General features: G+C 40.2%; 1 protein-coding gene and 1 pseudogene across 1 annotated transcript in view; one reads left to right on the forward strand and one right to left on the reverse strand.

Annotated features, from left to right (window-relative positions):
- Positions 1–9,423, forward strand: part of LOC130721386 (probable jasmonic acid carboxyl methyltransferase 2) — a 28,932-nt gene extending 19,509 nt beyond the window's left edge. Inside the window, exons 3-5 of the mRNA XM_057572179.1 lie at positions 2,398–2,805; positions 8,395–8,661; positions 8,923–9,423. Of these exons, the coding sequence (XP_057428162.1) occupies positions 2,398–2,805; positions 8,395–8,661; positions 8,923–9,258 (1,011 nt within the window). The 3' untranslated portion in view covers positions 9,259–9,423. The remainder of the gene's footprint in view (positions 1–2,397; positions 2,806–8,394; positions 8,662–8,922) is intronic.
- Positions 9,424–9,440: 17 nt separating this feature from the next.
- The window catches only part of LOC130717412 (inositol-pentakisphosphate 2-kinase IPK1-like), a 34,448-nt pseudogene continuing 20,111 nt past the window's right edge, over positions 9,441–23,777 (reverse strand).

Below are 23,777 nucleotides of genomic sequence, written 5' to 3' on the forward strand. Positions count from 1 at the left end.
GGTCCCACCGTTGCTGGTGCTAGGATTGATCCGGTTGATGTCCATCCCAGAGGCACGCGAGCAGAATGGTCCCACCGTTGCTGGTGCTAGGATTGACTCGTTTGATGTCCATACCTATGTTTGGTGTAAGAGGCACGCGGGCAGAATGGTCCCACCGTTGCTGGTGCTAGGATTGATCCGTTGATGTCCATCCGTTCCGGATTGCATATTGGTTGACTGGGTTAACCTGCATACATATCACGCAACATGCATACTGACTTAGTTGATGAGTGTGGTTGCTATTTGATAAACTTACTTGGAACATGCTAATTGTTATTATTGTCGTTATGATTTTGTGGAACATGCAACCCTAGGAATGATATCTCTAGTTATAAGCCTAAGTGGCTATCTATTAATTGTACCTATTGGGTTTATTATCTACATAGTTCTTTAGAGTTGACCCTCGCGTCTTCTGTGTGTGTTTTGGCGGACAACGCCTTTTGTCAGATGAATATTGCGGATTGGTTCACCATGGTTCACCCTTCGGGGGGAACTAGGTTGGGATGCTGGAATAGGAGCGCGTCGCGGTAGCGAGAGGATGACGGATGGTGTACATAGACTAGGTCGTTCTGGATTTCGAATTCGGACGACGATCATGCTAGCATGTAGGTTTTAGTGCTGGTGTGAGCTCCTCAAGATGGGATTAGTGTAGGAGTAGAGTCTTAGCTCTGAACATCATTTGTTTTCTTTGGGGACAGGGTAGTTTCCCACCTATAGCTTTTTGTGTGGTTTCTTTACGGGAATCACAGAGAGTTGGTTGGACTTAGGAGGTCTTGTTTCAGGCCGATGGGCCAGCTTATTCTCAGTTTTGAGGGATAGTGTTGCGGACACTTACCTTTAGATTTGGTTTGTACATTTTGCCTTCGGGCGCTACACTTTTCTTTCCGTCACTGGAGGTTACTCGTGACGAGGTTGTTACTTACAGCGGGGGCTGTTTATATATTGTATATTAGCTCTATTACTTTTCGCTTTTGGGTTTTATTTAATTCAGTCTTGTCTTAGTTATTATCGAAAAAAAATATTTCACGTTTTTCCGCATTAAGTTTACTTTTGGTTACTAAAGTGACGCCACCGAAATCGGGGTGTTACATGCGCCACCGCGAAATCCTTCACGCGTGGCCAGTGCCGCCGCCGTCGAGCAATAGTGCACCATCTCTTTATTGCCACTGGATTAATCATGCGGCCCATGTTTGTGTTGCGGGGATGCTGATGAGAAATCCTGAAGGAGAGGATCCAAATCCTAGGAACGGAGGGTATTTAGGAAACTAATTGAGTTAGCATAATTGTTTAGCATTTCATCCCTTAATTAGCAAGTGGTTGGGGTTTGAATTCCAACTCTTGTGAATGGAAAACACATTGGACAACCCCTTACCACTTAGTGCCATGACCGTAGGGCGAGTGATTAGTTTCACGCGTGTCTACCTTCTATCGGGATACCTTGGTTTAGGTTGTGCCAGCTCATATGTCTACCACTCATATGACATGACTATGTCAAGTGAAACATTATGTTTATCTCTATCTTCATATATACTAAAAGGGTCCAATATATTTAATGCATATGAAGACAAAGATGAACACAAACTCCACATAATGACACATGAGAGAATTTTCACATGAGAGGATTTGATCCGCTTGTATTAGAGTTGGGTTGAAACTGAAAATCCGTTCTTCCAATTAATCTAAATCGTTTATTCTTTTAAAAATTACATTTTTTACATTGAAATGTGTGCTAATTTAGTAAAATAAATTGTTTGTTATTGTCAAAAAAAAATTGTTTATATATCCATTTGTTCATACTCTCAATAAAAGTATATTTAAGTAAAAACAATATTTAAGAACTAAGAATATTACAACCTATTGGCTAAGATTTTTTTCTGTATTTTTTTTTCATTCGTAATTTTAAATGATTTCATATCAACCATATTTTTAACAATAGTAAAAAGTTTTGCATTCATAATTTTCATACAAAAATCTTTATATAAGAGTATGGAAAAAAAATAAAAAAATTCTTTATTAAAATTTAATAAATTTAAAATACTTTCCCAAATTGAACAAATCAAGTAATCAACCCCTTACTATTTAAGAGGAAAAGATAACTGCAAGTGCTCACCTCACATACTTAAGACACACAAGGTGTACATGTCATATCAAAGATATGTCTATTAAGTTTTGTTGAACGAATAAGAGACATGTTTTGTGCACAATTATATGCTCTTAATTATTGTAATCAATAATTAGAATTAATTTGAGTTAAAAAAATGATTAGAATTAATTTAAATAAAATAGCTTATTAAGGTAAATATATATGGTGATTTATTGTCTGCAAAGGCAACAAGTATCTGAATTCTAACTTTGCAGAGCAAGATCATAGATGTGACAAATCCAGCAACAAAGAAAGCTATTGTGGAGATTCTATGCTCAAGTAGGCCAGTGAGGATGGGCATTGCAGACTTGGGTTGCTCCTCTGGACCCAATACCTTGAGGGTCATTTCAGAGATAGTGGATGTTGTTCATGCCACCTCGCGTGTGTTAGATTGCCCAGTGCCTGAGTTGGTAGTGCATTTGAATGACCTCTTCACCAATGACTTCAACACTGTCTTTGATTCATTGCCATCTTTCTACAAAACACAGAGGCAAGAAAAAGGAAATGGGTTTGGGTCGACATGCTTTGTTTCAGCTGTCCCAGGTAGTTTCTATGGTAGGCTCTTCCCAAACAAAGGCCTCCACTTCGTGCACTCTTCTTCTAGTCTCCATTGGCTCTCTCAGGTGAGAATATCTCAAAAGACAATTAATGCTAACAAGTCTAATTAAGGAATAAAAATATAAACTTATTATTAAAAGTGAAACTTATAAAATTAATATAATACATGAAGTTCAATTCATGAATTTCTTGACCAGCTAATAAAGACCCAAATTGTTACTGTAGTGAGATATATATATGTTCCCAACTCGAACAAAGTTATTTATAGTAAAATATCATTGTTGTCCATTAAGAAAAAACCCAAATTATTAATATCTCCATATTGTAAAACTTTTGTTTCAATTTTTTCATTTTAGAAAATTTAAGACTTTAATTTAATTTTGTTATAATCATTTCATATCATTTTTATGATTACACTTGTCATTTGTCATCTATTTATTTATCTATACTCTTCATCAGTACTATTTATCTTCCTCATTCTTCACATAAATCCACACACTATAATAAAATTTAGAATATTTTTCATTAAAAGTTAGCCTTCGCGATTGTGAGCAAGCTTCGCGGGTCTGGCGGCACATGGGATTTACAACGACAGGGCCTTTGTTTGGTACCCGAGACTGGAGAGTTTGGCTTCGTGACATTTTGCTGGACTCGAATCCTATTGCAGCAGCAACTTTGTGGTGGATTTGGAGGGCCAGGTGTTCGTTTTGCATGGAGAACACGCAGCTGAACATCCATTTACTTGCTTCCAAGATTACGGCCATGGCATATGATTTGAGCCATTGTTTTGGGGAGGCTTTTACAGTGGGTCTCGCGGCTTCTCCAAGGCTGGTTTCATGGCTTCCTCGTGATGAACATAGCATGGTCATTAATGTGGATGGAAGTGTGAGGGATAATCCTAAACGAGGTGGATATGGTGGTTGTCTTCGCAGCAGCTTGGTCAATGGTTTGGAGGCTTCTATGGTTTTTGGGATGATCCAAATATCTTGCACCAAGAGTTGCTTGCAATTTATTATGGTTTGAACCTAGCTTGGGACCATGGCGCTCGAAAGGTTGAATGTCAATCGGATTCTCTTGCAGCTGTGACTCTCATGTTGTCAAACCCTTCGCAGCGACACATGTATGCCTCCCTCATATGAGATATTAAGGATCTCTTAGGTCGTTCTTGGGAAGTGCAGCTTTATCATACTCTCCGAGAAGGGAATGCTTGTGCTGATTTTCTAGCAAAATATGGGGCGCAACAGAACAACAAGCTTGTGATTATTCAACAACCGCTTGAAGGGATGAACTTTCTTTTGCTAGCTGATGCTATGGGTGTCTCCTCTGTGAGACCTTAGTTTTCTTTTTCTTTTTAAACATGTACCAAAAAAACAAGACTATCTTCAATATTCTCTTTCTTCTCTCAATAGAGAGTGGATTTCACACACCACCTATAAGTGTGATTCACACCACTAAACATGGCTAAAAGAAAAAATGTGGAAAGAAATCAAGCATTTTTTCACTGATTCATTTAGAAGGGTAATTTAGGGAGAGAAATGTCATGTGTTTTTTTATAGGCAAATGTTAGTTGTTAGTAATGTTAGTAAATTAGTCATCCTCAGGGTTCGAACCCTGGACCCTTCACCTGTCTGTCATCCCACCCAACCCTGATGTCATGTGTAATTAATGTGACCAATTCTATTAAAATTTAATAGAAATTTTTATAGAAGGTTAATTTTGCACACTTATAAATTAAAGTTTAGGGTTATAAATATACATTTTAAATGGTTTGCGTTTAAGTTGCACGTAAGCTAAACTTCAGGGTAGTAATTTTCATTTTCCTAATTTAAATTTAACTCTTTTTACAATTTAAATTTTAATTATGATTCGTATGTTAATAAATTTAAACTCCTTTCGAATCATTTTCACTTTTAGAATATACTTAAAATCGAATATGGCTAGGGAGGACAGGGTGCGCTTGGGTGATTGGAATTTAACTTATTTTATACCCAAACTTTTATTAGGCGCAAGAGGAACCGAGTTCATCGATTGAAATTGGAGGATGGGACCTAGTGTGCGAATGAGGAAGGGCTCAATCGGGAAGTGCAAGGGTTCTTTGCTAACCTCTTTTCTGAGGTAAATTTTGTGGCATCATCTCCTCTCACTCATGATTCTTTCCCCACCTTGTCTGAGGAGGCCAAATCCATGATGGTTCAACCGGTTATGAAGGATGAGGTTAGGCTGGCCTTGATGAGAATGAAGTCTTACATGGATCTTGGTCCAGATGGGTTTCAACCCTTCTTTTACAAGAAGTACTGGAATCGGGTTGCTGACTCCCTTTGGCATCTGGTGAAGGAGGCTTTTTAGGATGGAAAAGTTAGTGAGAGTTTGTTGGATACCCTGGTGGTGCTTATCCCTAAGGTTGAGCAGCCTTCCACTATTAGAGACCTTCGACCTATCAGCCTTTGTAACGTGGCCTTCAAGGTAATCACAAAGGTCTTGGTGAATAGGTTGCAGCCTTTCTCATGCAATTTGATTGGGCCAATGCAGAACAACTTCATTCCGAGAAGGGGAACCATGGACAATGCATTCCTGGCTCAGGAGGTGATCCATCACATGTCCAAGTCTACAGCTAAGAAGAGAAGCGTGGCTTTCAAGATTGATATGGAGAAGGCATACGACAACGTGTCTTGGATTTTCCTGCGAGAAACTTTGAAGTTTTATGGCTTCCCAGAGGTAACTATTAACCTCATCATGAGTTGTGTCACTTCATCTCAGGTTTTTATCCTTTGGAATGGTTCTCGTCTTCTGGCCTTTAAACCAGGTAGAGGCCTCAAGCAAGGGGATCCAATGTCACCTTATCTTTTCGTGTTGTGCATGGAGAGACTCTTAGTTTTGATTCAAAGCTTGGTAGATAAAGGGGAGTGGAAACCAATTCTTCTCTCCAAGCATGGCCCCCAATATCTTATTTTTCTTCGCGGATGATGTGCTACTTTTTTACGAGGCGTTAGTGCCTCAGGTTAATCTCCTGGCCTCCTCTATACAATGGTTCTATGATAGTTCAAGTCTTAAGATTAACCTAGGAAAATCTAAGGCCATTACCTCAAAAGGAGTAAGTGATGTGGTGAATGATGGTATTGATACAATTGCTCCTATTCCTTTTGTCAATGACCTGGGGAAGTATATAGGGTTCCCTTTGAAAGGGGGTCGTATGCACAGAAACAGGTTTAACTTCATGTTGGAGAGTATTCATAGGAAACTGTGTTCTTGGAGAGCTAATATGCTTAGCCTTGCGGGGAGGGTTTGTTTGGCTAAATATCATAGCCGATATACCAACATACACTATGCAAGTTTTCAACATGCCCTGTGGTGTCACTTGCAAAATTAACCAGATCACGCGCTCTTTCATTTGGCCAGGAAAGGGAGGAGGTCAGGGTTGCCATCCTGTGAGTTGGAAGAAGATCACAAAGCCCAAGGAGCAAGGAGGTTTGGGAGTTCATGACATGGAGTTAGCCAACACAGCTTTACTGGGCAAGGAAATTTGGAGTTTAATGCACAAACCTAATAAATTGTGGGTTCATGTATTAACCCATAAGTACTTGTCAAATGCTTCTGTTTTGCAGGTTCAGTCGCGACCCATAGATTCTCCGGTGTGGAAGGGACTGTCGACTGCTCGGGATCGCCTTCGACCTGATTTTTCTTTTAGAATGGGCAGTGGCGCGACTTCCTTGTGGCATGAGGATTGGAGCGGTTTGGGGAATATAGCCTCGGCTGTCCCATATATAGATATTCATGATGTGGGTACAAGGCTCAGTGACTTAGTTGTTAATGATATTTGGAACGTGCAGGTGCTTCATACTCCGCTCCATGAGGAGGTGTTGGTTCAACTGCAATAAAGTCTTCAATTGTTCCTAACCGTGTGGATACCTGGATCTGGGAGACGAATAGCATGGGAATTTACACTGTGAGAGATGCCTACAAGTGGCTTCAACATTAACATCATGACTCTTCTATAGTTGGAGTTTGGAATTGGATTTGGAAATTGAAAGTTCCAGAGAAAATTCGAACCGTTGTGTGGTTGGTGCTGCAGAACGCGATTCAGGTTAATGCTCACTGCTTTCGGTGCAAGATGGCATCGACCCCTACTTTCCCGCGCTGCTAAGAACCTGAGGAAGATGATTTGCACTATCTCTGAAATTGTCCGCACTCGTAGGATCTATGGCTCAAGATAGAGGTGTTCGTGTGGCCGAATTTCACGGTTGGGGACCTCTCAATCTGGATTCGCAGTCAAGCAAGGAGCAGTAATGGTGTTAAATTCATTATGGGGCTTTGGGGTGTGTGGAAAAGGAGGAATAACATGGTCTTTGAGGATCCTCCTTGGTCGTTGGAAGAGGCATGACGTCGGGTTTGTTTTGAGCATGACGAGATCGCTGCTATTATAGGAGAGGACGCGGGGAGCACGAATTGCTGGTTAGGAAGCAAGTGGCAGCCAGTGACGCTATGAATGATAAAATTGAATGTTGATGGGAGCTATCGAGACCAGGACGGGTTCAGCGGAGCTGGCAGTTTGGCGCAGGATGCTCATGGGAATTGGTTGTTTCGTTTTGTGGCACACCGGTGTGGGGGAAATGCTTTAATGGCCGAGGCGCAAGCATTGTTGATGGGCATGGAACTGGTTTGGGAACGTGGATACAGGGATGTAATTGTGGAAGTGGACTGTAAGGAATTGGTTCACAATATAGAGGATGAAGACAACATATGTTTTCTTCCTATTTTGACTGATATCAAGAACTTGAAGAACAGAGCGTGGCGCATCTCAGTGGAGAGGGTGAAGCGGGAGTGCAATACTCTGGTGGACTTCTTAGCTAAGCTGGGAGCGCGTTCTCCGGGTGTGGAGTTCAGCTTCTTGGAGAAGCCTTTGTGGGAGGTAGAGACCCTTGTCATGAGGGACATATATAGTGCTAGCTCGTTAGTTTTGTTTTACTGTTAGTTTTCTATAGTATAAAAAAAATTGAATTTTATTATTTTAATTATATCAAATTATATTATGGTTGAGTGAAAATTCTATGTTTTGAACTACATCTCACAATATTCTAAAACAAAAGTATTAAGAAAAAAAATAACATCAGGTACAACGTAAAAAAGGGACATGTAGGTGCAATTAGATAAAAAAATCCTTCTTGAAATAATTGACCGATAGAAAAAAAATAAAAATGAAATAAACCAATTGGGTCAAAATATATAGCTTTGACCTTCATTCATTCACACTTCACAGTCCTAAACTCGTGGAACTTATTAACCTCCTATTCATTTATCCTAGTTAGCAAGTGAGCAACATGTGGCTTGTACTCCACTACACTTTACTTAGATCTAAATCACAATTCATAATACCATAATGCTTTTTTCGATCTAAAACAAATTTCGCTCATTTTAAATGGGACAAGTAATTCATTTTTACATATTTATATTAATGTTCTGTAGAAACTTAGCATTTAAAGGGACGTATCATCTGTAAAACAAACAAGAATGGCTGTTCGGAGAAGATAAGGAAACAAAGGAGAATAAAAATACACATCGGATGTTCTAGTGGAACAAGGAAATGAAGACAACATACTTTACACATGTTAGATTAAATTAGTCATCAATAATTCAATATTGTCGTGTAATATTGTCAGGCTCCTTTGGGTTTGAAGGATGGTTGGGGAAGAGGACTGAACAAGGGAAAGATCTACATTTCAAAGAGTAGTCCCCAATGTGTGTTAGATGCTTATTTACGTCAATTCCAAAATGACTTTTCACTGTTCTTAAAATCACGTTCTCAAGAGGTGGTCGCAGGAGGACGCATGGTGTTGTCTTTTATGGGAAGGCAATCCATGGACCCAACCACGCTCCCTACCTATTGGGAACTGTTAGCACATGCCCTCATGAGCATGGTTTCAGAGGTATGTTTACTACTTCATTTAACATGTTTGGATCGATTATCTTTTATCAGAATCAATTTTAAAGTTTAGAGTATGCTCTTAAACGTTTATCCTAAAATTAACTATAGCTTGCTTCATAATTAGTTGTAGAAGAATTTTCAAACTATTTAGACATCTAAACATTAATAATGACATTTTATATATATCATTTTCATTTTATCTTCTCTTCCGATCATATAATATCATTATATGACATGTGTATATTTTATTTGTGATACCTAGGGTCTTGTGGAAGAGGAAAAAGTGAACTCTTTTGATGTTCCTTACTACGCACCATGCATAGAAGAATTGAAATTGGAGATTGAAAAGGAAGGTTCATTCATGGTGATTAGCCATGAAGCTTATGAAATTGACTGGGGTGCTGGAATGGAATTGCAAAGTGATTCAACATCAAGAGGGGAACTAGTTGCAAGGACCATAAGGGCGGTGGCTGAATCCATTTTGGAATTTCATTTTGGGAGTCATATAATAGATGAGGTGTTTCGAAGATATGCCAAACTTGTGGAGGAACAGTTGTCCATTCTCAATTTGGTCATTTCTCTTGTCAAGCGAGACTGAAACAAGCAAAAAGGAAACGACCATTTTCTTCAAATAACATATATTTGGAGTTCGAAATCTAAGATAATAAGGAAGTTGATCCACATGTATTATTTAGTTGTTGTATTAATAAATGTGTGTGTTTTTAGACAAGTTAAATGTGAAATGAAAGCATTTTTTTCTCAATCCCTAAAAAGGCGTTTCTATTTACTTTTTGTCTGCAATGCTTTGTTTGTTAGGGGGAAGAAAAAGTAGAGAGAAACAGAGAAAAGAGAGTTAGGAGAAAATGAACTGAACAGATTCTTGTTAGCACTATTTCCTAAAATATTAAACCAATAATAGTAATAACTGTAAAGTTCGACTACCTTAAAATCAAAGAATTTCTGAGTTGACTCCATATATACATGATTGTATACAGATCCAGACTCCTTCTCTTTCCTTGGTCTGAAACATATCATCAAACTGCAGTCTTTTGCAATTGCAGCAATCAGGTAGTCCTTTACGATTCTAAAGCTCTCATCCAATGAAGCAGAATGCAAAGAGGTATATCTTTTCGCCTGCTCTTCACTCAATTCTCTACAAACCATGCTTGAGAAGTAATGTTATAGTAAGCATGGATGGCTCCTTCTATATCAACATTATTAAGCTTCTGAACCTGCATGAGCTGATCAAGGACACCTGATTTTTTCAAAGCCTCGGTAACAAGAATAAATAAGGTCTGCGTACATAGACCATCATTTGCTCGAATGACTGACTTAAGTTTTGTACCACCTCCCAGTCCTCCTTGTATGAGAGAGCCATTTAAAAATACCCGGAAGTTGTTTTGAGGAGTAATAAAGAGATCCGTGATAGCTTTATAAATTCTTCACCTGGGTTTGGAGAACAGATCAAGCGGATTGTACACACTTGGTTGTGAATGTTCTATCCAAGAACATAGAAGTGAGGTACGGTACCTATAGTGGAAGGATCGTGACGTGAGAATCTAGAGAGAGTAAGAGCGTAACCGCTTAGAGAGAGAAAGTAACTGAATTTCAAGCTTGTTATTTCGCCAATCAGCTAAGAGTCCTTTATAATTGGTAACCGTCCCCTATTTATAGATTCGGGGTTGGGCTTGGCGCCCTTAACTTCCCTCAATGGGCCAGTTGGGCCTCCGGGGGAAGGCCCAAGTTCCTAGCTTGCGCGTCGCCCTGGGCTAGCGTTCCTGGGTGAGGGACCCTAGGGTCTCGCCCAGTCCACAAGTCCAGAAGACACCGAGCTCGAAGCATGAGAGCTGAGTGTGTCTTTAAGAAGAAACCTGAGGCGACGACCATGAGAAACCTAACTATTGCTAAAGTCTAAAGTCTAATGACCCAAAACAATCGCCAACATGGCTTGGTAACTAAAGCCTAAGATTAATATTTTGATCTCCCCATTATGTTTCTTCGGTCATTCGAGCCCACAAGTGGGTTTGCGGCGACGGTGCTTGGCTCCCTCGCCCCGCTTCAGTTGCGATCGCCGTGGTCCATGAGGGCTTGACGCGTGTAAGCCACATGTAATGTACTGAAGAACGCAAAGGTCAACGGATCCACAGAGTCTTAACCGCTATCCTCGAAACGTCCCTTCAAATAGTGATAAAGCCTGCCAATTTGAATTTGAACCAATGAGCTTCGACCGTGGTAAATTTTATTTAATCTGTCGTTCCCATTCCCCAAAATCCGCACCACTTTTCCTGAGTAATCATTTCATCTCGTCATGATGGGACACGATTTCCCAACCGTTATTCATCTTATCTTTTAAATTCCCCCTTGCTCCATCATTCACCACTTTCGAAATCCTGATATCCTCAATAGGTCCATCGAAACTCCAACCATGGAACCTAGACAGTGGATGTAGGCAACACATGACGGGAGAAAGGCATATGTCCCAAGACCTAAAACTTGAACCTGAAGGTGAAGTTGATCTTGGAGGCATCAGTAGAGTAAGATTTGGTCAAGGAATCATTGGTTTTTGATAAGCACCCCTCCGTTGATATTCTGAACGCTATTCATGTTAGAATTAATGATAAGCTTGACTCTGACAAGTCAAAGCTAGCTGAAAAAGTTTGCAGATATGAGCATGACCGTTTCAGAAAGAAACAAAGACTCAGAACTTGACAAACCAGAAGCAACAACATCAGAAGATGCTACTACAACTTCTGACTTGCATCATCAGAAGAAGAGTAGATTCATAGCTTCTCATTCTGAAGTATCTGAAGATGGAATTTTGTCCAGAATGGAGATGTCACCAGAACCTCTGGACTTTGACACTTCTGCTCTCATCAGAAGATATACTAATCAGAAGCCAAGTATCCCTTGATATTCCTTCTGAGGGGGAGTATTTGGTCTTATGCTCTTATACTAAGTTTTTTTTCCCTTTCATTCTTTTTGCTTAAGACAAAAAGGGGGAGAACTAATAGTATCTTCACAACTCCCTTATGTGATCAATTTCTATGCTCTGACGATATATTCTGATTGATATCATCACTCTCAATGCTATGATACATCTTACGACTCAATTAACTCTAATCACATACTTCAATATAACTCAGAATCTAGATACTTCTAACGTGGTTTATATTATGTATTAGATTCAGGGGGGCTTAGCTCAGAATCAAGCTCGAGTCTTGGATTCAGAAGGAGCAAGATAAACTATACACATCAGGATAAGTTTTAACTCTGGTACCTTATACTCTGAGTGTATTCAGTTTATTTGTTTAGAGTTGTTCATCAAAATACATGGTTTTGTCATCATCAAAAAGAGGGAGATTGTAAGATCAAGATTTGGTCATGTGGTACAACTCTATGTTTTGATGATAACAAGTATTTATTTGTGGATGAACAATTATGGTACTCTAACGTTTGTCTTGAGTGTTTTGACAAATAGGTTCTGATTCTGATACCAGAAGATATATTGATCAGAAGATCTGAGGATTAGAAGTTCTGAAGATCAGAAGTTCTGAAGGACCAGAGACTCTGAAGGTCCAGAAGCTCTGAAGGTCCAGAAGCTAAGAAGTGAAGACTCTGAGGTCCAAGAGTAAGCTGGCTCTGAAGACCAAGTACTTTCTACTCTGAGGTCCAGAAGCAGAAGTTACGAAGGTCAGAGGATCCAAGCTTCCCTCTGACTCTGATCACCAAGCTTCACAAGTTCCAACATGAAGCGTCGTCAGATCAGAAGTCAATGGTTAAAGGCAAATGTCACTATCAAGAAGTACAAGAGCAATGTACTATCTAACAAGCCTACCTACCAAGGTTCAGCCACAGCAGGTTCTGGAAGTTCTAGAAATGCCCTCCAACGGTCATATTTTCTCAACGGAAATATCCTTTGCACCTTGGACTATTTAAGGCTAAAGAAGAGGAGAAAGACATAGGAGAGAAACCAAGAGCTGCAATACAAGAAAAGATTCAAGCCTCCACTTTCTTCATCTGTTCTTATTTAGTTTACACTTTGCTTATTCAGAAGCAAACCTTTGTAAACACCAACCTCAAACAGTTGTTTGTTTTTCCTTAAGGGACCGGGTAGGTCAGTATCCTTAAGAAGACTAGGATCTGTGTATCTTAGTGGTGATTTCTTAAGGGACCAGTTAGGTCAGTATCCTTGAGAAGACTAAGAGAGTGAATCTTGGTGTTGCTAGTTCTTAGGTTGTTAGTCACTGAGCAAGGTGTGCTAGTGCAGTTGTAACAATCTTTGATTAGTGGATTGCCTTCATTCTAAGAAGGAAGAAATCACCTTAACGGGTGGACTGGATTAGCTTGAGGGATTTATCAAGTGAATCAGGATAAAATACTTGTGTGCTTTTCTCTTCTCTCGATATTTTTCAGCAGCAGCTTCTATCTCAGAGAAACCGAAAAAATTTACTTTAAATCTTAAGGGGAAAATTTTTATATTTAAAACTCTATTCAAACCCCCCCCCCCCTCCTTTCTAGTCGTTTTTCACACCTTCAGTTATTTCTCAAATCAGCTAAGAGTCCTTTACAATTGGTAACCGTCCCCTATTATAGATTCGGGGTTGGGCTTGACGCCCTTAACTTCCCTTAATGGGCCAGTTGGGCCTCCGGGGGAAGGCCCAAATTCCTGGCTTGCGCGTCGCCCTGGGCTAGCGTTCCTGGGCGATGGACCCTAGGGTCTCGCCCAATCCAGTGAAATCTGCAAACATATTGGAAAATTTCCTAACACATTCATTTCTAAAAAATAATGGATATTGTCTTTTAGCGTCAACTAATAGACAGTGGATTAAATGTGAGGCTAGAATATTTGACAATTGAGACTTTGGCTATATAGCGAGACTGCAACAGGACCACCTTCCAAGGTTAAATTTTACAGGACGTACCTCTCCTTGATGCAAGTTCAGAGCTTGGTGCATTTCAAATCGAGTTATCCTCTTCTTGATAGGAATGATAGCATTTCCTTCTGATATGAATCTTGAAAGCGGAAGAAATCCACATTTGGGCTAATTTTTTAGAGATATAAATAAAATATTACAACCAAGTAAAAGAAAAAGATGAAGGGGCCAAGGGTGAGATAGAGATATTCAATTTAACTAAAGACAATCATTAAAGGAAGTAAAATAAACCAAAGAGCAATAATTTGTGACATAATGAAGACCATAATCTCAACGGATATGCAGGGGCTAGATCCTTGGCTACCTGAAATGAAACAAGGTCACTGTAGTGAAGGTATGAAAAACGGTAGAAAGGGGGGGTTTGAATAACGTTTTCAGTATAAAACTTCCACCTTAAAGATTTTGACAAATCTTTCGAGAACTTAAGTGCTAAAGATAAGAGATAGAAAAGCACACAAGGATTTTATCCTGGTTCACTTGATAAATCACTCAAGCTACTCCAGTCCACCCGTTAAGGTGATTTCTTCCTTCTTAGAATGAAGGCAATCCACTAATCAGGTAAGAGTTACAACTGCACTTGAAACCTACAAGTGACTAACAATTACACTGACTTAGCTCACACTAAGATTCACTCTCTTAGTCTTCTCTAGGATCCGATCAACCTTGATCTCATAAAGGAACTAAACAAACTGTTTATCAAAGAATTGTTTACAAGAGATTTGCTTCTAAAAAGCTAATAGTAAACTCAATGAATTTCAGATGAAAGAAAGCTTAGAAGAATTTAAGTTTGTCTTGCGCGTATGTGAATGCTTCTAGCCGCTTCTTTCAGTCTTCAGCCTCTTTATATACTCCAAGGATTAGGGTTGAGCGTTGCATGGGAAATGCTACCGTTGGAGGGCAGTTCTGGAAAATCCAGCTTCTGTTGTGTCTGAGACTGTTAGGTAGGTCGTCAGGAAGGTACAGTTGCTTTTGTACTTGGATAGCGACTTGACCTTTAAACCTAGGAGACTTCTGATCAGGGGAATGCTTCATATTGGAACTTGTGAAGCCGGTTGATCAGAGTCAGAGGGAAAGTCCAGATCCTCTGACCATTGTTTCTTCTGATTCTGAACTCAGAGGGAAGAACATGGTCTTCAGAGTATCTTGCTTCTGGACAACAGAATTTCACTAATCAGCTTCTGGATCTTCAGAGTCTTCTACACCATCAGAATATCTGAGCCTTCAGTGTTTCTTGGTTATCAGACTTTCTGGATCTTCAGAACTTCTAGTGACTGAGTCCACATCAGAGTTTGTATAACTTCAGAACTTCTGAAGCTTTTCCACTGTTCATACTGAACATGGTGAATGCGAAAGCGTTGCTTGGGTTGCTCTTTATACACAGTGCTTCTGATTTGTGTGAGATTGAGTTGAGGTCAGAGCCTGTAAATAGCACACTCAGAAAAACACGTTAGAGTACCACAATTGTTCATATCAAAAAGGTTAACATGTAATCGTCAAAACATAGAGTTGTACTACTAGATCAAAACTTGATCTTACAATCTCCCCCTTTTTGATGATGACAAAACTAAGATTTTTGATGAACAATTCTTAAACATTAAACTGAATTCACTCAGAGTTTTAGGGATATAGAATAAGACTTATCCTGATGTGAATAGTTTATCTTGCTCATTCTGAATTCAAGTCACTGCTTGATTCTGAGCTTAGCTCCCCCTGAATCTAATACTTGATGAAAACGTTAGTAAAGTCTAGATTCTGAGCTAAATGATATAAGAGTTCAGAGTGAAAAACTTATGACATAGATGAAAATCGAGTCATCAGAGCGCATAAGTAATCAGAGTCACGGACAAGGTATCAGAGTCTTGGGTATCAGAGTCAACTTGGAATCACTTCAGAAGAAGTGAAATGTATTCCTTGTATTTGCCCAGTGACACATCTATGGTCATGAAGGTGGAACTCTTAAATTCTCCAAAAGAGAAAAAATAAATCACACTAACACATCTTACACATCAAAAACTGGGTTTACTCCCCCTTTTTGTCATAAGCAAAAAGCTTGGGGTGTGAAAAACTTAGCTTGAAGTACAAGGTACTCCCCCTTAGAGAAGGTCTAAGTTTAAAGAAAATGAAAACGATGCAAGAATCAGAGTTAGGCGAAATGAATAGAAGAGTTAATGCAAGAGAAGAACGTTTAGCACCGGTCAAGGGAGTAAAGAGAAGGGTCAGTTACCAAGAATTTAATCTCGAGAAACTGTAGGAGCATTAACTTTCAGAGTGAAAGTGAAGCCTATATAAAGAGTGGGAGAGAGAGGTAAGCTTCACAACTCGAACAATTTTCAGTAAGGAAAAAATGGCATCATACATCGTAGCACTAGAAGAGCTGAGGAAGAAGGCCCTCGAGGAGGACTTGTTCCTGAACATCAGGCATCCAGAGGGTACAACGACCATCTCGGAGCTGACACGGACACTGCTGGAGGAGGACCTGCGTCCAGAGTTGAAGAGAGACCTGAGGGAATTTCTTGCCTTCGTGGAGGAGGTGCAAGAACTCAGCCGGCTTGAACTCAAGCTGCTGGAAGAAAAAGAGATCTTGGAAGAGAAGCTCAAGACTGCATAAGAGATTATGGAGAGGGATGAGCTAAAAGACAGGCTCAACAACATCCAGCATGCACTGGAGCGTCTGGAGAAGGATAGGTCAGAGCAGCGCCAGGAGTGCAGAAGAATGAGGAGGGATCCTCCATTCTAGATTCTATGGAAAGAATGTATGATGTAAACATAAAGAGATTATGAATAAAAAGATTTTTGCAAACACATGTGACAAAAATATATATAGATATGCATAGATAATCACAAACGAACAAAGTAGAATAATTAAATAAAAAGAAACAGAAGTTAACAAAATAAAACAACGTTAAAGAAAAAGAAAAGCGAAGAGATCCTAAAACTAGGGTTTATCAGTTCGACGCAGAAGTTCCATCATCATGTGCTTCATTTCAATTAGCATGGATTCATGAGTGTCAAGACGCTGTTCCATGATGTCGAGTCTGGACGAGCTTGACTGAGTAGAACCGGAAGGAACATTTTGAGCAGATTGAGGAGCTGGAATGGAAGCAGAAGCAGCAGAAGTAAACACTACTGGTGCCAGTGCTTGGCATCTAAGAGCTTCAGCCTCAGCTTCAATTCGTTCTGCCTCTAATCTAGCTTGTTCAGCTTGAGCTGCTGCTTGACGTGCAGCTTCTTCTGCTTGAGCTCTCTTTCTCTTAGCTTCTTCAATAGCTTCAAGAAGCTTATGTCTCTGTTCTTGTTCATGAAGAGCCACCCTTCGAGCAAACCTTTGCTTTGCAGCCTCGATCCTCTGACTTCCTTCTGCATGCAGGAGCTGCATCATAATTGGAACTTGAGCCACTAGCCAAGTGCCCAGATTGTTCCACTCATCAGCAACATGTTCAGCATTCTCACTTAGGTCAGTCTGACCGTGCACATTGCGTAGCATCAAAGAGGCTTCATGATAGAAATTATTGATGCACTCAGAGAGAGATGTGGGTCGGAGGTGAGTGTAAGGAATTATGGAGAGGTTGGTTTCAGGAGAGGCTGGGTGATTGCTGCTGTGAGCTTCAGAGGCACCTTGTGGAGAGCCAATGTTAAACATTTGAGCATTGGGTTCAGAGGTTCCAAGGTGAGGTTCTGAAGTTTCAACCAGAGGATGGGGTGATCTAACCGAGGATTGGTTAGACACAGATTGTTCTGGTTCAGGTTCTGGTTGAATAGGCTCTAGTTGGTCTGGGACAGGGTGAGCTTGTTGAGCCAAAGGGTCTGCCTCATGTAAAGGATTGGCCAAGATAGGTTCATCTGGGTCAACTAGACGTTCAGGTCTAGGGCCAGGATATCTCCTAGGGCTTAGACAAGTGAGATAATACTCTTCTAAAGTAGACACCTTTTCTTTTCTGACCTCCATGAATTTTCTAATGGATTCAGAGTTATTGGAGGGAGAAGAGTCAGCAACATTGGTTGGGAAGGATACAGGTGTAAGGGCTGTGGAAGAGTCTGTATCCGTGGGTCTGAGAGCCAGTCGTTCTGATGCTCTTGGGACAGAGTGATCAGAGGTTCTGGGTCCAGGTTCTGTTTGGGTAGGCTCTGGTTGTTCATGAATGATGAGTTCAGAAGTTAATGGGTTGTACGGAATGGTAAAGGGAGAGGTTGGTTCTTCTGACCTAGAGGGTTGGTTCTGGAGCAAATTCCATAGAGGTGCTTCAGTAGGGGAAGGTTGAAAGAACGAAGAGAGATCGAGAGAGAAAACGAGGATAAGCGGTTTTGAAATAGCAGAGAGAGAGAGTAAAAACCGGAAGTGAAAGAGATCGTGTGTGTATAGTGGGTTTTGACAAATAACCGTTGTTGATTCAAAAAGCAATTTAAGATCAACGGTTGAAAATTAAAGATAGATAGTAACAGTAAATACACAAATCACACACAGGAGAGAAGCACATCTACACGCAATCATAACAGACTGTCACACGGGCACAAGGAACTATGCATCAGAAATACTGACACACGTGTTGCTGTCTCAGCTTCAGAGTCAGTACCAGTGGGTACACACACTCTGATTGAGTTACCTTCTGGACTAGACATCTTCTGATCAAGAAGTATCATAGTCAGAGGTTCTGATCCATCTTCACTCTGGACAAAAGTCCATGTTCAGATTTTTCAGAATAAAATTAAATCTATCCTCTGCTAAGGGCTTTGTAAAGATATCTGCCCATTGATGGTCAGTATCAACAAACTTCAGAAGAAGTACGCCCTTCTGTACATAATCTCTAATAAAGTGATACTTTACCTCAATGTGCTTTGCCCTTGAATGCAAGATAGGATTCTTACTCAATGAGATTGCAGCAGTGTTATCACAATAGATTGGGATATTGCTCTCAAGGATCTGATAATCCTCCAGCTGATGTTTCATCCAGAGCATCTGAGTGCTGCATATTGCTGCTGAGATATATTCTGCCTCTGCAGTTGATAGTGCAATGGTTGATTGCCTCTTGCTTGCCCATGAGACTAGATTGCTTCCCAGAAATTGACAATTTCCAGAAGTACTTTTTCTCTCAGTTCTATCTCCAGCATAATCAGCATCACAGTAACCTGAAAGCTTATACTCTGATGTTTTCTTATACATCAAGCCAAGGTTAGTGGTGCCTTTCAGATACCTTAGGATCCTCTTAACAGCAGTTAAGTGGGTTTCCCTTGGATCTGATTGGAAACGAGCACATAAATGAACACTAAATAGTATGTCTGGCCTAGATGCAGTTAAGTATAGAAGTGAACCTATCATGCCACGATAGAGCTTCTGACATACTTTACCACTTTTATCTTCTTTCTCCAGAATGCATGTAGGATGCATTGGAGTCTTGGCCACTGTAGATTCCAGCATATTGAACTTCTTCAGAAGTTCTTTAGTGTACTTGCTCTGATGGATATATGTTCCTTCTGGTGTCTGATCAACTTGTATTCCCAGAAAGTACTTTAATTCTCCCATCATACTCATCTCAAATTCAGCCTGCATCATCTCAGAAAATTCTTTGCATAGAGATTGATTAGCAGAACCAAATATAATATCATAAACATAAATTTGCACAATTAAGATATCATCTTTATAAGTCTTGCAGAAAAGAGTTGTATCTACTTTACCCCTTACAAACTCATTCTCCAGAAGGAATGAGCTGAGTCTCTCATACCACGCTCTGGGAGCTTGCTTCAGACCATAGAGTGATTTCTTCAATTTGAACACATGGTCTGGTTTCTTCTCATCTTCAAAACCTGGGGGTTGATGAACATAGACTTCCTCTGAGATATAACCATTTAGGAAGGCACTCTTCACGTCCATCTGATGTAGAACTATGTTGTGATTTACTGAGAAAGAGATCAACAGTCTGATTGCCTCCAGTCTTGCTACTGGAGCAAATGTTTTAGTGTAGTCTATTCCTTCCTGCTGACTGTAGCCTTGAGCAACTAGCCTTGCCTTGTTTCTGACTACATCTCCTTTCTCATTCAGCTTGTTTCTGAATACCCATTTTGTTCCAATTACATGGACACTCTCAGGCTTCTTCACTAAGCTCCAAACATCGTTCTTGGAGAATTGATTCAGTTCTTCTTCCATAGCCAGAATCCAATCCTTGTCCTGAAGAGCTTCATCTATGGACTTGGGTTCAATTAAGGACACCAATCCTTTCAGACTCAGCAGGGTCTCTTCAGAGGGTCTGAAGGCAGATCTGGTTCTGACTGGTTCGTCTTTGTTGCCCAAAATCAATTCCTTAGGGTGAGCTGCAGTGATTCTGCTCTTCTTCAGAGTTTGTGAGTTAGAGGGACCAGCTTCTTCCTCTGGTTCATCTTCCTCTGGCTCAACTTCCTCTGGAGCTTTGCCTTTGTCAGAAACATTAATGCTTAAATCTGCAAGCTTTTCAACTAGCTTTGACTGGTCAGAGTCAAGCTTATCGTCAAATCTAACATGAATAGATTCTTCAATAGTCTTAGCATCAGTATTATAAAATCTAAAACCTTTAGATCTCTCAGAGTAACCGAGTAATAGACACTTAGAAGACTTAGCATCAAATTTATGCAATCTATCCTTAGTATTGAGAACATAACAAACACAGCCAAAAGGATGAAAATAAGAAATGTTGGGTTTTATGTTCTTCCACAATTCATAAGGAGTCTTATTCAGAATTGGTCTCACAGAGATTCTGTTCTGAATGTAACATGCTGTATTTACTGCCTCTGCCCAAAAGTGCTTAGCCATGCCAGTTTCTTGGAGCATGGTTCTAGCCATCTCCTGAAGAGTTCTGTTCTTCCTCTCAACAACACCATTTTGTTGAGGAGTTCTGGGACAAGAGAAATCATGTGCAATTCCATAGGAATCAAACAGACTCTCAAACTTGTCATTCTCAAACTCTCCACCATGGTCACTTCTGACACGCACAATCCTACAAGCCTTCTCGTTTTGCACTTGAGCAATGAAGGTAGAGAACACAGCATGAGACTCATCCTTGCGGGTTAGAAACTTTACCCATGTCCAGCGGCTATAGTCATCAACGATAACCATCCCATATCTCTTGCCACCTATAGACTCAGTTTTCACTGGTCCAAAAAGGTCGATATGCAGAAGTTCCAACGGCCTTGAGGTTGAGACAACATTCTTTGCCTTGAAAGGGACTTTTGTGAATTTGCCTTTCTGACATGCTTCACAAAGAGCGTCTGAAGCGAACTTCAGATTGGGTAAGCCCCTGACAAGGTTTAGCTTGCTCAGCTGAGAAATCTTTCTCATACTGGCATGCCCTAACCGTCTATGCCATACCCACTGCTCTTCATTAACAGACAGAAGGCACTTCACATTCTGAGCCTCCAACTCAGATAATCTGATCTTATAAATGTTGTTCTTCCTCTTGCTGTTAAACAGAACAGAGCCATCGATTTGACTTACAGCCCGGCAGGACTTTTGATTGAATATAACATCATAACCCTTGTCAGCTAATTGACTTATAGACAATAAGTTATGTGTTAAGCCGTCTACCAATAACACATTATCAATGCATGGACTACTATCTACACAAATAGTACCAGTACCAACAATTTTACCCTTTTCATTTCCTCCAAAGCCAACTTCGCCTCCAGGCTTAAGTTTCAGCTCTCGGAACATACGCCTTTCTCCCGTCATGTGACGCGAGCATCCACTGTCCAGATACCATGATTGGTGTTTCAGTGGAGCTATCAAGGATATCTGCAACATAGATAATCTTGTCCTTAGGTACCCACTTTCTGGGTCCTCTCTTGTTAGTTACCCCAGAGGTTCTGATCACCTTGGGTGGGTGTCTCAACATGATATTTTAAAGGAATATTTGCATGATATTTAGTCATAGAGAAGGATCCCTTTTTAAGAGGGTTTTTAGCAACTTTAGCAGGTACAGGATCAGGCAATTTGGTACCAGAGGGAACAAAGCATTCATACAAGGATTTAGCTTTAGACACAGAGGGCTCATTTCTAATTGGTTTAGAGTAGCCAATGCCATGCATTCCATTTCTGCTTACGCCATAGATCATTGAAGCCATTAAGCTTCTATCCACGCTTTTAGCTAGGAATCTTTGAAAAGACTTTTCATACTTAGATTCATTTCTACAATCAGAGGCATCACAGGCAACAATTTCTTCTAACTTAGCAATCTGGTTCTTAAGCACAGAGTTAGAATTGATCAAGGCATGATTATCATTTTTCAAATCAGAAATAATTTTCTCATGTTCAGAAGGAGTCTTGGAAACAACAGATAAGTTCTTTTTCAGCTTCTTATGATTAGACAATAAGGAGTTATACTTATCCATAATATCAGACAATGCATGTTTCAGTTCAGAGGTAGAGAAAGAAGCGAATACCTCATTTTCATCGTCTGAGTTAGGATTTCCTTCTGATTCTGAGTCAGAGTCAACAACTCCCTTTGACTCTGCTTCCTTGTCTTTAACAATAGCCATGAGTCCTTGGACTTCACCATCAGAGTCAACATCCTCTGACTCTGATTCATCAAATGTCACCATCAGACTCTTCTTTGTCTTGAAGTGCTTCTTTGGCTTCTTGTCCTTCTTCAATTTTGGACAGTCACTTTTGTAGTGCCCTGATTCTTTGCACTCAAAGCATGTGACTTCCTTAAGTGAGGACTTCTTCTGACCTGAGGATTCAGACTTTCCTTTTGCCTTTCCAGAGCCTTTGTATTTGCTCTGCCTGTGCTTCCAGATGCGATTGAGTCTCTTGGAGATCAGAGTCAGCTCATCTTCATCAGAATCTTCTGATGCTTCTTCAGATTCCTCTTCTTCAGCTTGAAGAGCTTTTGACTTCTCAACCTTAGCCTTTTCAGATTTAGATTTCAAGGCTATGGACTTTTTCCTCAGATCTTGCATCTCTGAGCGCTTCAGCTCATGGCATTTCAAAATGCTGATGAGTTCTTCTAAACTCATATTCTCAACGTCTCTCGTGAGCTCTATTGAAGTCACCAAAGGCATCCAACTTTCAGGAAGACACCTGATGACCCTTATGACATGATCTTTTGTTGTGTAGCTCTTGTTGAGAGGTCGTATGCCAGCTACAAGCAACTGAAATCTGGAGAACATTTCTTCAATGGACTCATTTGGCTCCATGATGAAGGATTCATACTTTTGGATCAAAGACAATGCCTTTGATTCTTTGACTTTCTTGTTTCCTTCATGAGACATCTTCAGAGATTCGAAAATGCCTTTCGCAAACTCACGATCTGTAATCTTCTGGTACTCTTCATAGGAAATAGCACTTAGAAGAATTGCTCTTGCTTTGTGATGTTGTGAGTACAACTTCTTTTGATCTGCAGTCATCTCTGACCTTGGGATCTTCTTGCCATCTGCATCAACTGGACGCTCGTAGCCATCCACAATAATATCCCAGAGATCTGCATCGAAACCCAGAAAGAAACTTTCCAGTCTATCTTTCCAATATTCGAACCTTTGACCGTCGAACATAGGAGGCTTTGCATTGTAACCATCTCTTTGAGTTTCACTGGTGGTGGCAGCCATTGTTTTTCACACCGGCCCGGATCACTGAACACTGTTAGGTGTGGTAATCAGAACTTGCGCTCTGATACCAATTGAAGGTATGAAAAACGGTAGAAAGGGGGGGTTTGAATAACGTTTTCAGTATAAAACTTCCACCTTAAAGATTTTGACAAATCTTTCCGAGAACTTAAGTGCTAAAGATAAGAGATAGAAAAGCACACAAGGATTTTATCCTGGTTCACTTGATAAATCACTCAAGCTACTCCAGTCCACCCGTTAAGGTGATTTCTTCCTTCTTAGAATGAAGGCAATCCACTAATCAGGTAAGAGTTACAACTGCACTTGAAACCTACAAGTGACTAACAATTACACTGACTTAGCTCACACTAAGATTCACTCTCTTAGTCTTCTCTAGGATCCGATCAACCTTGATCTCCTAAAGGAACTAAACAAACTGTTTATCAAAGAATTGTTTACAAGAGATTTGCTTCTAAAAAGCTAATAGTAAACTCAATGAATTTCAGATGAAAGAAAGCTTAGAAGAATTTAAGTTTGTCTTGCGCGTATGTGAATGCTTCTAGCCGCTTCTTTCAGTCTTCAGCCTCTTTATATACTCCAAGGATTAGGGTTGAGCGTT

This window comes from Lotus japonicus, chromosome 5 (assembly GCF_012489685.1).
Source record: "Lotus japonicus ecotype B-129 chromosome 5, LjGifu_v1.2".
Classification (NCBI taxonomy): Eukaryota; Viridiplantae; Streptophyta; class Magnoliopsida; order Fabales; family Fabaceae; genus Lotus; species Lotus japonicus.